Raw genomic sequence first — 15,423 nt, 5'->3', positions numbered from 1 at the left:
ATAGCTTTACTTTGTATATGTGCTACACCAGCACCGCTCCCATCCAGCGGGAGTCCAGCCACACCTAACGGTCTCCCTCTCGGAGGGCGGCTGCACTGCAGACTGCGCTGCCTTTCCTCTTCGCAGTCATGTTGGAAGGCCTTGCTGAGATCAAACCTGCGGTGAGGAGTTCCAGGAAGCGTCAGCTTAAGCTGCCCCATGTCTCCCGAGACGTGGGAGGATCATCTTCCTGATGAACTGCTCCAAATCTAAAGATGGATTCGATGCATCTAACAACTAGGTTTCTTCATCAGTATTAAGTCCTGTTAGCCATAAGCCTATTGGTTAATATTCCCTTATTGCTCTATTGAATAATATTCAATATTGAATTGTAAAATCATTACTTTACCCAATAGTATTCGGGGCGCTGGTAAATTTAAATCAATTTCAGACTTAAATTTATCCAGTACAAACCCACCGTAAAAACCAGACGTCAGCGAATAAATGATCAATTACGAGGTGCCCGCACAAATCCGTCTCGTGCAAACAGACCCCAACTTGATAACACTTGAGTACTCGAGTACTGATGCTCTTTACTTTTAAAATACTACTCTAATTAACGTACAGACCCACATCCAAATCAACCCTGCACCAATTACGTCTTGAGATCTTATCCACTTCATCCAAGATGTCCATGTCAGTTGACTGGTCAGCATCATAACCATCTCCCTACCTACATGTGTAAACACCAGTTAAAGGTTTAACGAGCTTGATTATAGTGCCTTTTCCACAACATATCGAATGAGTAGGGCGGCACAACGGTGCAGTGGTTAGCGCAGTTGGCTCACAGCAAGAAGGTCCTGGGTTCAAGCCCGGGGTAGTCCAACCTTCGGGGTTGTCCTGTGTGGAGGCTGCATATTCTCGATTGTGTGTGTGTGCATGTTGGCCCTGTGATGGCCTGGTGGCCTGTCCAGGGTGTCTCCCCGCCCGCTGGCCAAAGACTGCTGGGATAGGCTCCAGCATTCCCGTGAGCAGGATAAGCGGTTTGTATAATGGATGAAATCAGTAGGACACATATGGACGACTTCAGGATTTTTAACGTTTTTATTTTGACACCATGGAGCCAATCCCCTTTCTACTTGTCCTCGGGCTTGTTGAAGCAGTAGGTGAGACAGCACTTGCCACAGTAGTGCCTATCAAAGTGGCTGGCCATGAAAACGCCAGCACCACACTCGTCAGCTGGGCACTCGCGCCTCAGACGGTGGATCTTACCATTCTCATCAACCTGAAGTAACAAGAAAGACAGAAGTAAGAACAGAGTGACAGTGAAAGTGAGAGCTGGATTAGGAAAAAAAGTCATGCGAGGGTGAGGGCTGGACATCACCCATTGACCCTGAAACATTTATATTTACCATTTAAGGTCAAATTAGATTAATCAGAATCAGAATACTTTATTTAACCCCGAGGGGAAATTGAGTTCTATTACAGACACTCACGCTCTAATAACTAAAAACTATCAAGATACAAGCTAAGAAAATAGAAACAGAAATAAAAGATAAATAAGAAATAGAAATAAGAACAAAATATATCAACAAGCATGGTGCACATAACACTATCTATACTGCACTACCGCAGCACAAACAAAACTCGACAGGGCCAATCCAATGACCATTAACTCAGTGTCTTGACAGTCTGAGTCTGAGGGAGGAGTTGTAAAGTTTGATGGCAGGAATGAGCTCCTGTGGCGCTCTGTGGTTCTTTTCGGCAGAATGAGTTTATTACTAAAAGTACTCCTGTGCCCAACCAGCATGTCATGGAGTGGGCGGGAGACATTGTCCATGATGGCATGTAATTTCAACAGTGTCCGCCTCTCTAAACTTATGTATGCCATACGTTACATTTCTACTTCCCTGAGCCATAATGACAATGCTAAAGAAGAGGTCAGCATCCAGCACAGAAAAACTATAGATTGATATTTTTAAAGAACCTACAGAAAAACACAAGGTTTAAATTACTTCAAAATAAGTGGTTAATGATAATGTACATAACCCTTATCAAGCTTCATCATATGTGTGATAATATTCCAGATGTCCGTACTAAATATTCAGATGAGAAAGGTACTCTATTTCACTGTGAGACTATCTCAAAATCCAAAACTTGTGGATGTTATAAAATGTCTGTCAGAGATGTTTAATACCCAAGTCCCTTTAAATGTCAAACCCTGTGCTCTTGAAATATATCCAAAGAACTTAATACAAATATCGAAACAGACAAAGCTTTTACACTTCAAGCCAGGAGAGATATTGCACTATGCCAGGAGTTGCCAACCCGTCGATCGCGGTCGACAAGTCGATCTTGGAAGCATTTTTCAAAATCAGAGAAAAAAACCCCATAAATGGCAAAATGTTTTTATTTATTCATTATTATTTAATTTCAAATGCGCCCTTTGTGGTGGTCGAGGGGCGGGGAAGGGTATATCTGGCCAATCACATAGTTTCTAGGTTAATGGCCGACAAAATGACGTCCCTGACTCCCGCCTTAACTAGCGCAGGCACTTACCGAGAAGCAGCAGCAGCTCAGGCACTTCCTGTTACGCTCACGAGCTATCAAGCTAACGATACACAATGGCAGAGGCACAACGGAAAAAGCAAAAAAAACAACATTTTCACGTAGAATGGGAACACGATTTTCTGTTCACCATAATAAAGGACCAAACTATTTGTTTGATCTGTCACCAGGCTTTAGTGATCACAAAAAAGGGTAATGTGGAGTGGCACCACAACACCATCCACCCCAAGTTCAGACACCTACCCGCTGAAGAGCACGCTTTGTTCAAAGAAAGTTGACAAGCTCAAGTCTATATTGAAAGTACAGCAGTCACTTTTTTACCAAACCAACAGCTAAAAGTGAGGCTGCAACAGAGGCATTCTTCCGTGTCAGCTATCTTTTGGCTATACATAAGAAACTGTCCACTGATGGACAGCTATACAAGGAGGCGATGGCCATTGCTGCCGCCGAGATGTTATTCAAAGAATCGGAAACAAAGAGGACATTAAAATGCTCTCGGAAGTGTGCCACTTGGCTCAGCCACTGCGGCAAGAAGGGTGGAGTTGTTATCGGAGGACGTGAATCAACAAGTGCTGAAGGATTTATCACTTTGTCAGTGCTTTTCTAGTCTCAAACTGCTGTACGTATTGTTACTGTATGTTGGAATGTTATGACCTAAGAAAATTACAAACAGTGTGGGTGGATCAAAGAACCTACATAAACTTATCACTCAGATTCTCAAACCTTATGGATGTGGATATCTACGCAATACAGTTTTTCTCCTTGCAAGTGGGGTGGGGCTTTGTGTACCTTGTAGTACTTCAGCACAGCAAGCTTGACCTTCTTCCTCTTATGTTTATTCTTTTTGGGGGTGGTGTAAGACTTCTTCTTCCTCTTCTTGGCACCACCACGCAGCCTCAACACCAAGTGCAGAGTAGATTCCTGAAAGGGGCAGAGACCAGACAGGGTCATAGGATACAAAGTGAGGTTAGGATTTGATATTGGAGCTCAACATGTGAGAAGATAAGGTCATAAAGGAGCCTAGGAACATCCATTAGACCACACAGCATGGCTACACGCTGGTCCACAACACTGTGTAGACAGTCTTTCACAAGCCTATTTTAAGAGGTTAGGAAGGGGAGAATGACATATTAAAAGATCCTGTCAGAGGGTAATACTGTCCTCCAACTCCTGGACTGCTGCTTTAATACTAGCAGTGGAGTGAGATGTGTACTGCTGACAGAAGACATGAATCTGTGTCTTACCCACTTACCACTACTGCCTCAGTGAATCAAAATTAGCTTTTTTACTTTGCCAGCAGACCCAAAACTGTTCAAAGCTCTGACAGAAAACGCTACTGAAATGCCAATATGACATAACTTATGCCCAGGAGAAATGATCAAAACCGCGATGAGACGGTGATCAGTGAAGCCAACTGGGGTAATGGCGCTACGAACTAGACGATGCAAATGACTTTGAAATGTAGAACCAATCTAACCTGGCTGCACTCACCCTGTTATTGCTCATCCTGACCCATGTGCACTGTCTAGCAGTGGGGTGTTTCAACCTCCATCGATCTAATCGAGTAACTATTCTGCCTAAGCTGCCAGATGACTGAATGTGTGGTTCCTCACTTGTCTTGTCCATGGAAATCAATAGTGCAGTTCCAATCCCCACCTATGCCTAGCTGTTCCTGACCATACTTCTGTAGCTCATCCCTCAAAACACTGAGAAAGGCTGATCTATCAGCCCCCTGAATTGAGGCATACAGATTGACCAAACAGAAAAGGCACTGTTCCAATTTCTACCCTTACAATCAGACACCTCCATTTAAACCTCAACTCCACAGATGATACAATTCTTGGGATAGTTCTTTTAGTAACACCGCCACCCCCCCACTAAAGTTGTTGCCATGACCCCTCCTACCACTGCCAACAATCTATCTCTTTAGTTTGGTCACTATGAGTTTCCTGCAGGAAAAACCACATCTAGCCTTTTCTGCTTCACCTCAGCCACTAAAGCCCTCTTATGTCTGTCCCTCCCACCACTCATGTTAACAGGTCCAACCCTGAGCCCCTGCATAAGATGGGTAGAACAGAGAAAAAGATACGAACCAGAAAAAATAAAGCACCCTGTGATGCCTGATCATAATTTTACAACTTTTTTCCTTCTTAACAGTTTCGCCCTTTGCTGCCTTTCTCAAGGCTGTGCTACGTTGCTTGAGCCGAAAACATTTTTTTTCCTATCAAGCAGCTCAAAACCAACCAGTTTCTGCAGATGACTAACAGTCCTAATGAACTTCTCTGTATCATTAAAATAATCTTTTATTCTTACCGACTTCCCAAAAGTTTCATCCAAAAAACCTCCACATCTGTAGTGCGCCAAACCTCCAACTGACACACTATCAGACCCCAAATCGTAATCCATGTCCTCGGCGTCACCTGTTACTTGGCAGCTGGGAATCTCCTCCACACTCTCAGTATTCCCTTCAGTAGGCTTACCTCCACACTCTGTCCCTCACCACTGAGCACATCCTCAGTCCCTGCCAAGCTGCTGGATGCAGCCACCTGTTCAGCTGCGAGTGTTTCTGCAAGCTCTGCCCCCGGCTCCGAGGCCATAGGCTGAGAGCCTGTTTCCTCATCTACAACCAGTGGAGCAGGCTGTTCCTCCGACTGGCTCCATTCTCCTCTCTCCACCTCAGACATTATCGGTGGGAGGGATCTTAGCATCTGTAGTGTTTGCCTTTGCTTGCTGTCTATGCAGACATGTGAACAGCCTATGGACGACATCGCCACACAAAACATTTCAACTGTCCCGAACTAGCATACACCATGTACGAGCCATAACTGTGTTTAACTCCAAATGAAATCTAACTGTGTCGGACTATCCAAAAACATAAATACCCGTCTCCTGAGTGACTGAACATGTTTTCTCTTCGGATCTGTACATCCTTCGGATCTGTACATCCGAGACTGACAGTTTTGAAACCACTGGCAAATTTACCGAACCTCCGCAGCTCATTTTCCAACAGTTCATTGGCGATAAACGGCGGAACACCTGACACTGTGATTCTGGTAGAGGGAACCGACAATGGAGAAACAGTGGTATAGATATCCCTGACAACTACACCCCTCTCAATCATCTGACTAACATGACGCTCCTCCTTCAAAATATCACCACAGCCTTGTTCATCCTGGAAGCAAACAGTAACTTGCCATGACCAACTTGCTCTCCTACAGCCAACAAAACCTCCTCCACCATCAGGCTGGGCCCTGGCGGGACGAACCGAATCCCATGATGGATGGACGGAGGCAGCTCAGAGGACGCCATCCCTCCTGAAAACAACCCAACTAAACCACTGAACACTCGGTAAAAAGTATTAACAAAGTTTACCTGATCATGCATGTAGGACAGATGAAGAATACGGGGGGGCTGAGTCAACAATTCAAACTTCATGTCAATCTCACATTCACCACCCTTGCTTACACACCCAACCTCCCAGCATGCAGTACGCAGAGAGAGAGAGAGAGAGAGAGAGAGAGAGAGAGAGAGAGAGAGAGAGAGAGAGAGAGAGAGAGAGAGAGAGAGAGAGAGAGAGAGAGAGAGAGAGAGAGAGAGAGAGAGAGAGAGAGAGAGAGAGAGAGAGAGAGAGAGAGAGAGAGAGAGAGAGAGAGAGAGAGAGAGAGAGAGAGAGACAGAGAGAGAGAGAGAGAGAGAGAGAGACAGAGACTCTTCTGGATTGGGAATAGTGAAAATGCATCACAGACAAATTTCTTAATCTTATTGCAAACTACAGTTGGTGAGATTAAAAGCTGCAACCTAACATTCATTTGGCCTAAATAAATAGATAAATATAAATAGGAGAATGATTTTTTTTTAAATTTCTTCAATACCGATAGCAGAACCATTAATGTTGGCGCTTGTCAATACGATGGTCTTTACTATTTTAGCACCAGTGCCCATTTAATACTGGGTTTCAGTACCCAGCACATAATACAATTGTTTCACCAAAAGAAGTGCGGTGTAGCCACACTATTTAGGGCATATATAAAATGTTTTGGGCAGCTGAAGGCAGTTATTCTTAACAAAAACCAGACATTTGTTTATCGTTTTTAGATCAAAAACTTCTGCGTGGCTCAAGCCATCCATGGTTGGGTAGCTCTTCTGGAATTTGCCCTCCTTACCAGTACACTGTTTTGACCAATAATCTGTCTATAGCAAGACTAGTCTTAATAAGCTATTCGTCTACGTTTGTGTTGACGACCTCTGCTCATAATGCCATCATTACTGATTAGAACTTCATCTGTGGATGTTTTCGAAATTTAACTTACAAGTGTTTGCATATATTCAAAGGCCGCGTATCTCTCTCCAGACTAGTCATTTTCCACTTCCACGTCTAATGGGTGACAGGGACAAAACAGCAATCCATAACTGGCTGTATGAGTAGTTTAACTGTTGCTCCACATTTGTAGATGTTGTTGGTCATGATCAGTTTACATTTGCTAGCCATTTGTCATGGTGCTCATTTCGTTCTGTTCTCTCCTGCCTACACAAACTGGATGATTAATGCATTTCAGCTGCTTAACCATTTTTCAAAATTGTAGTTAAAGTAGCCCAAATATTCAAACTGTATACTACCACGTCTCTAGCTATCAACACTTGTATTACATTTAAAATCAGTCTGTGGTGCATCAAGCACACAAATCCAAATGTTACAGTACCACTGCAGTTTTAGAGATGTTTGTTTATATTTAAATTAAAATAAACTACATTAAGAAAACTCTAGTTCCCTATTATTGTAGGGTTCTCTTTCTTTCGAGTTAATATAGAGGGCAAACTGTTAAAACTTTTTAAAAACTTTTTGTGTAGAAAAGATCATAATTAGGCTTGAGCCCACAATGAGGGTGATTATCTCATTCTGACAGGATGATGCTTTACGAGCCAGTAGCTTTACTGACTGCGTTCACAAGCAAGCATCAACAATTTAAAGTTTTTTTTCCATTAAATCTAGCTTCTTATGAAGGTGAAAAATGGTCAATAAATTCTTAAATCCAGCCAGTGTCTGGATAAATATTACTAGTCTCAGCACTCAGCGTATCAGTACTTAATATTTCTCTGTACTTTTCTACATAAGCCAACATTTCAAGATGTTAAAATGATAAAGTTGCTCCTGTCTCCCAGGCTGCTGTGTGGAAGCTAGTGCTCACCTTCTGAATGTTGTAGTCAGAGAGTGTGCGTCCATCTTCAAGCTGCTTCCCTGCAAAGATCAACCTCTGCTGGTCTGGAGGGATACCTGGAGGGCATTTAAGGAGTCAAGAGTTGACCTGGCTTTCATACAAAATCAGAACAAGTCAAACAAACGATTTAATCAAAATCAGTTTTATCTGGCCAAGTATGTGTAGGCCTACACCACATAAAAAGAATTTGATTCCAGGTCCTCCATGTTCTTACACAGAACAGACATACAGCTAAAACAAAGACGACAAGGTAAACAAGTATTTAACTACTACGCACAGCTATATATATATATATATATATAGGTTATATAATGAATGTCAATGTCTCAAGTCAATGAGCTATTGGTGCTTTTCCTTAACATGGTGGAACTGTTCTGAGCACAGAAAGTAACCATTCCAATAGTATTTCCATTCATGCACGGTTTGGTATGGAATGGTTCCAAACCAAATTTCTGGATTTTCGACACCGTTTGATAACCATGTTCAACACTAGCCAGAGGGAGAGCTTAATATCAGTATTCAATGATAGGCTTTAAGATGTAGGTCACCTGTCCTACTGCACAATTTTTATGCCCGGCACCAATCCTACAGCACATACGGAAATCACATAGAGCAGGCATTTGTCCATTTCAAATCAGATAAAAAGAAACAAAGAGGTCTGAATCTGTCATAGACTGACGTTGTTGCATGACATTAATTGTTATTGCAACTCATCTGTGGGAATTGTCCTGATTTCAGTTCCTTTGGTAATGGAAACAAAAAATAACCGTGCACACAACTCCTTGCCCTGTGGCCTCACGGCCCACTGCCTGACCATGACTAGTCTCACAAGATTTCTACTTTTGGAAGCATGAGTACTGTTGAGAGACTGAATTGTTAAACAAGACAGCAGCAAAGCAAAAACAGGAGTCAAAAGAGTTTGGTCACTTCTGCACACAAATATGACATATCTACCGAGGGGGTTTTACAGGATTAATTTTTGGCTCAACATTTTCTCTGAGTTCAAGTTTTAAACATTTTTCTCATCTCTACTATTGGCAAATGGCTTTCAAAACCAGATTTTCAACAACTTCCTAAAACATATTAAACTGGGGTTGATTTAAGGTGTAGTTCGAATCTGGCCAATTTTCCGGAAGTCAAGAGGACAGGATTGACATATATCCACACTGATTTCAGATATAGGTCACGTTCAAAAACAATGTGAAAAATCTATAAAAAATAATCAAAAAATCAGATTAAGGCCTGTCTAAACAGTGCGAAGCTGTTACTTACCCTCTTTATCTTGGATTTTTGCCTTGACATTTTCAATAGTATCTGAAGGCTCAACCTATGAGGGGAGATGCATAAGTTTGACAAAACAGTCCCAATGACGCCCGAGTTCTACCACTAACAAACTCATCGGGTTCAGACTGTTACGTATTTTTTACTGGTATTATTTATTTATTCCAGGTATATGTCGTGTGCTTGGCCACTGCCTAGCACACGTGTATGCAACAACAGACTAGCTTGATAGCGACAAAGTTAGCTCGGGCGCGCGCGGTAGTGCGGTGACAGCGCATAGGATTTCGGTAAAACTAGAGCGACGATTGTTGTACATGCTTACGGAGAAAACGCAGCATGCTCACATTTTAAGCAAATTACACTGCAATCGTTTAACTAGACATGAATATAGGACACATACATGCAGTGTCAGTCTATCCCAAGTCCGCTGCAGTACCTACCTCGAGGGTTATGGTCTTCCCCGTGAGGGTTTTTACGAAAATTTGCATTTTGGCGTTCAACCCACCTATAAAGTAATAAGAAAGATGTGATTGTACTTATAACTGTGGAAAAACGTTTTAATTGACTACCACCATATCATCTAACCCTACAAAACTAAGAGCACGATCTTACCACAGGCACACTCCTAATGGCGGACCATGAAAAGAGGGCTTTAAGTGTGTGCAACGGGGTTTTCAAGAGCATCCGCAGGGAGTAGGCAACGATTTAGATGCCTGATTTAAAATAGTGTTATCGCCCACTGATAGATACGTTTGTCCCAAGAAACAATGGTAATATTGAGTCACTTAGAAAGATGAAAATCAAATCGGATTATTAAATGAAAAACTACAAATTTTGTCCTCTAAAAATTGCACTCTCATAACAAGAGTAAGGAAGTGGACGGGGGTCACGGGGGGGGGGGGGCTTGATTACCGGAAGAAAACTACAGTATCCATGAGCCTCAACGGCTGTTACGATAGTTACGTCAAAACAAAATTTAAAGGTAGAGCGAGTAGGATAGTCCTAAAAATCAATGTATAGACTCATACAAAAACAATCCGTCTCAATCACTATGTCTCATTAGACGAATGTGGCAGTGTCTGTATCTGCAGAGACCATCAGAAACACTTTATTTGTGTAAACTACTGTAGCTGAGGGGTTGTAGATGTCGCCTATACTGTATGAAACTATAAAATAACAAATACGGAGGTTCCACTTTCACACGAGGACCACTTTATTTGGATTCTTCCCCCAACAGAACGCCACAGCAACAACACTGCGTACAGCACTTCCGCTCTCTCTTCAGCCTTCAAAATAAGAGCTCAAGGCATATACTGTGGCAACAGCTTATAACAGGAACTTAAAATCACTAACAGGCAAGTCCAGAAAAATAGGTTACATACCTCCCCTCCAACAAAAAGAAACGTCCTCGTTTCAAAACAGTAACACTATAAGTGCAAAAAAACACAGGCTTGTCCAAAACATTCTCAACCTGTCCTCCTAAATATACATATATAAAGCAGAAAACACACCCTGAAACCAAAAAAGTGCATATCAATCTGTGAACCCCAGAGGGAACCCAACACCATAAAACAAAATCTTAACAATAACATTATGCATGTTATCCCTCACGTCACTGCAGAGTCTCAATAAAGTATGCCACACTATGCCCCACGTACACCGGAAAGTTCTGATACACCATAGCATCCAGACATACTATATACATATGAGAAGAAAAAAAATGTACCATTGTGGCAGGAATGAGGAAAAACACAGGAGACCAAGGCGAGTTTGATGTTTATTCCTCAACTCCAAAAACCAACTGCAGCCGGAACGTAGACCACACCCCCAGCTCACAGCCCTGCTGGGTGAGAGGCATAGCCCCTAGTGTCCGCCACACAGCCCCCCCCCCCGAACACGCAGGGGGACTCCTGGAAAGAAAATTAGTCTCACTGGAGGCTTAAGCAGCCTGCCATAACGGCTGCGCCGTCCCTCAGCCGAAACAGTAGGTGAAACACAGTCCAAAGCCGGCTGAGAAGCAGAACGCTGAACCCGTGAAGACACTGCCGGGGTCCTGGAAGAAGGACGACCCCGACGGGGAACCTGGACCGGAAACACAACGTCGCCTGCCACCCTGTGCGCGGGTCTAAGCCTATCAAGCGTGACACGCTCCCGACGCCCACCCATATCTAGCACAAAACCCTTAGGACCCATCTGAAGAACCCGAAATGGACCATCGTATGGGGGTCGGAGGGGCGAGCGGTGCGCATCATGCCGTACAAAAACAAAACGAGCCGACATGAGCTCCGCAGGTACGAACGACCGCGGAAAACAGTGGTGAACGGGGCCTGGAACCCGAGTGCTGTCGGACAAAAAAGGATAAACGACCGGACGGGGTGGAGGAGCGGAACTCCCAGGCAAAAATTCCCCAGGGACGCGGAGCGGCTGACCGAGCACCAGCTCAGCGGGTGAAGCGTCGAGGTCCTCCTTAGGAGCCGAACGCAACCCGAGCATAACCCAAGGTAAACGACCCACCCAGTTACCATCCGAGAGCCTAGCGCACAGCGCTGCCTTGAGCAACCGGTGAAAACGTTCACACAACCCGTTAGCCTGAGGGTGATACGCCGTAGTGCGGTGTACCTGCACACCCAAGGACCAGAGCTCTGACACGAACTGGGGGCCCCTGTCTGAGGTGATATCTGACGGAGTGCCGTTGTGAACTCGGAGATCGCCGCTAGGTGGCGATGTTGACGAGCAGACCACGGCTCAGTCACCTTGGACATGGCAAAAGTCAGCGGCTTATGATCCACATAAGCCGTGAATGGGCGACCCTCCAGCAGGAAGCGGAAATGCCGGGTTGCAAGGTGCAGTGCCAGCAACTCCCGGTCAAAAACGCTGTACTTGCGCTCGCTATCTCGCAGTTTGCGGCTAAAAAATGCAAGTGGCTGCCACGCATTCGCCACACGCTGTTCAACCACAGCCCCCACGGCTATGTCAGACGCGTCGGTTGTTAAAGCTATGGACGCCGTTGGTGTGGGATGGGCGAGGAGGGCAGCGTTAGCCAGGGCGCACTTAGCTCCGTCAAAGGCCTGGACCTGTTCGGGAGTCCAGTCGACAGGGTCGTTAGCCTTCTTAAGCCGCAGGGCTTCGTAAAGTGGCTGAAGGAGGTGGGCAGCGCGAGGGAGGAAACGGTTATAGAAATTCACCATGCCCAAGAATTCCTGCAATGCCTTAACAGAGACTGGGCGGGGAAATTGCGCCAGGTGCTCTTCAGCTGACGGACTGGCCACTAATATGTCGTCGAGATAAACGAACACGAAAGCAAGGTCACGCAACACCGAGTCCACCAGCCTCTGAAAGGTTTGCGCTGCCCCATTCAAGCCAAAAGGCATGCGCATGAAGTCAAAAAGCCCAAACGGGGTGATCACTGCGGTCTTGGGCACGTCCTCTGCGCGCACGGGAACCTGATGATAGCCGCGCACCAGGTCCACCTTAGAGAAGATAGTGGTACCCGCCAGGCGTATGGAAAAGTCCTGTATGTGTGGGATGGGATAGCGGTCATTGGCGGTGACGTTGTTCAGGCGGCGAAAATCGCCGCAAGGCCGCCACGACCCATCCGCCTTGGGCACCATGTGAAGCGGCGAGGCCCACGGGCTGTTGGAACGCCTCACTATACCCAGACACTCCATGGTGGCGAACTCCTCCTTAGCTATAGCAAATTTTACCGCGTCGAGGCGCCGCGCGCGCACAAAAACTGGCGGTCCCAGAGTGGGAATGAAATGTTCTACCCCGTGTTTAGTAACCGCGGTGGAAAAGGCAGGCGTAGTCACCGATGGAGAATCCGCCAGCAAACGCTGAAAAACGTCCCCTAATGCTAAAAAGTTAGCGTGTGTTAACGGCCCGGCTCCCCCTGTCTCGCACGGAACAGTGGCGAAAGACACAGCATCAATTAAACGGCGGTTTGCAACATCAACCAGCAGACCATTAGCACACAGAAAATCCGCGCCGATAATAGGAACAGTAATGGCGGCCACTACAAAGTCCCACTCAAAATGGCGCCCGTGGAAGCAAACAGTCACCAACCTTGTGCCAAACGTCGCAATGGACGAACCGTTAGCTGCGCTCAACTGTGGGCCGCCGCCTTCGGCCGACCCGTCTGTCTTAGCAGGAGAGAGTAGGCTCTTTTGCGAGCCTGAGTCCACCAGAAACCGTCTTCCTGACATCGAGTCCGTAATGAAGAGCAGCTCACTACGTCCACCAGCGCCCACAGCTGCTACTGAGCGCTGGCCCTGGAGTTTCCCGCCGCCTCAAACGTGCACGGAGGGACGCAGCGCCTCGCCTTGCCGCCGAACCGCTGGTGGAAGAAACAGAGGCCTCTCCCGCGCCGTCTCCGGGCAGTCACTTCAGCCACCACTGCCGGGTACGCGTCCTCCGACGTCGGCTGCAGAGGCTCCGATGCCACACTGTGCAAAGAGAACCGTCTGGTTGCCAGCAGTACCCGATCGGCCTCTTCAGCCAAACCTCAGCAGTCACCAGTGGCCAGACACGGGGAGTTAGCCAAAGCCGCGCGCACAGGAGACGGGAGCTGGCGCAGGAAAACATGCGGGAAAAGGAACCCACCTTCGTCTGAGCCTATAGTCCATGGGCCAGACGATATTTCGGTGCACTCAAGGTTGGCAAAACTTACTTATAATTTTTGAAAGGATCCATGTCTGTAGATGATATTTTGGTATGATAACCATTCCTGAGTGGCAGCTGTATCAGTTATCAGCTCATGAAGTTAACCACCCGCTAAACTAAATTGCATTTTAGACGCTGGTGCATATCCTGGTTTAGCCTCATGGTCAGGACATTTTTCAATGTTCTATAATATTGTCTTTGGTATCATTTTAAAGGGGACCTTCTTAGCTTTCATTCAAGCCCTGTTGTGGATATTTCTCACAAATATAGAGGTCACTTGAGCTCTTCAACCCGTCAATAACACACATCTTTCTGCAATTTTCGCCTAAACTATATACTTTCTTTTAGCCCTATGGCATCTAGGAATATCAGGGACACAAAACACAAAAACTGGAATACTCACAGGACTGTAAAGATTCAGAAAATGTATAATATACCCATGCTATTTCATTGTGTGAGGTGATTGTGAGCCTTAAATGAGAACTAGACCAAAGCCAGTTAGGTCACAAACTGGTCTCTATAAATTTGTTTAAATACACAATCAAAATACATGATTAAAAGGAATACCATAGTGAGGTAATGAACTATTTTAATATTTTAAACAATATTGACATTTACATATACTTAGTCAATGATACATGTAATCCCATATCATTAGTGGGTATATGTAATGGTAATGGGTAGGGTAATGGGTATATGTGAATATGGTTACATTATTGTTATCAAGCTCTGGGTAACCAAGTCCAGAATCAACATCCTGTGCATCAATAGACTACTACCACAGTAATACCATCAGAATCATCACACTGTCATTCATCAAACTGCTCGTTTCTCTCATCATCTGACTCCCCAAGTTCAAAGTCCAGTTCTGGACCATCCTGCTGTTTTTGGTTACTGCAGGTCTGTAACCTGCACATGTCTGTGCATGGAAGTCCATTTGACAGGCACATGCAGCTTGGCATTTTTGCATGAATGCACACACTTGCATGTTAGCATTTCCAAGACCACATCTGGTGCAGGTGGGGAGCGCATCCAGTAAATGGCCAGCTTGCCTTCATCGTCTGTCCATCCATACTCGGTAGGGCTTGGCACCACAGGGTTAGCCTGCAGACAGCACTTCCATATTGCTGCCTGATAGTTGGCTCGTTGAACATGCATAAAGAGACAGTCTCTACATGGTGGCAGCTGGCTGGACTCAACCTCTCCCCTTTTGGTGCAGAAGAGCTGGTAACGCAGTTTGTTCACCTCAGCAGTGCTGCTATTAGCAACATACATCCGACAGGTGAACTGCTCAATTTTCTGGAACAGCTCATCACTCACATTCCATGTCTGTCCCAGTTGACTAAAAGTCTCTTGGCAGGAAGTGTGCTTTCTCACTATCTTCAGGGCATTCAGCTTCCCTCGACCAGCGAATGCACTGACAGTGTCGCAGCCTGTGAAGGCATGTAAGCCAATTAGGCTGTCACAGATGCTGTCTCCAAGTGAACTTGCCAGTTTGGTGATGTCGACAAACCGTGTGCGGTTCTGAGTCCCACACTTCTGGTAGTGGGACAGGTGATGTCCTTCTGGAAGCCAAGACAAAGCACCATGACATCAGTGTCCTCAGCTGTGATGATAACTGACTTTGAGCCCGCATTTGCTGCATGCAATGCATGCAGGAGCAGACGGGTGTCAGCTTCTTCATGTGTGGAGTGCAGTTCTGCTGCTTCCTCACACCCAT

The 15,423-nt window shown here is 45.4% G+C and overlaps 1 protein-coding gene across 1 annotated transcript; it reads right to left on the bottom strand.

The window, feature by feature from the left end:
• Positions 1 to 1,068: 1,068 nt before the first annotated feature.
• Positions 1,069 to 9,701, bottom strand: rps27a (ribosomal protein S27a). The gene is made up of 6 exons (XM_056291389.1): positions 9,657 to 9,701; positions 9,485 to 9,549; positions 9,036 to 9,090; positions 7,734 to 7,819; positions 3,337 to 3,468; positions 1,069 to 1,264 (listed from the first exon to the last, which is right to left on the bottom strand). The coding sequence occupies exons 2-6, from the start codon at positions 9,530 to 9,532 to the stop codon at positions 1,115 to 1,117; spliced, it is 471 nt and encodes a 156-aa protein (XP_056147364.1). The 5' UTR covers positions 9,533 to 9,549; positions 9,657 to 9,701; the 3' UTR covers positions 1,069 to 1,114.
• Positions 9,702 to 15,423: the final 5,722 nt, after the last annotated feature.

This window comes from Lampris incognitus, chromosome 13 (genome assembly GCF_029633865.1).
Source record: "Lampris incognitus isolate fLamInc1 chromosome 13, fLamInc1.hap2, whole genome shotgun sequence".
Lineage (NCBI taxonomy): Eukaryota > Metazoa > Chordata > Actinopteri > Lampriformes > Lampridae > Lampris > Lampris incognitus.
This window is presented reverse-complemented; position numbering and strand designations above follow the sequence as displayed.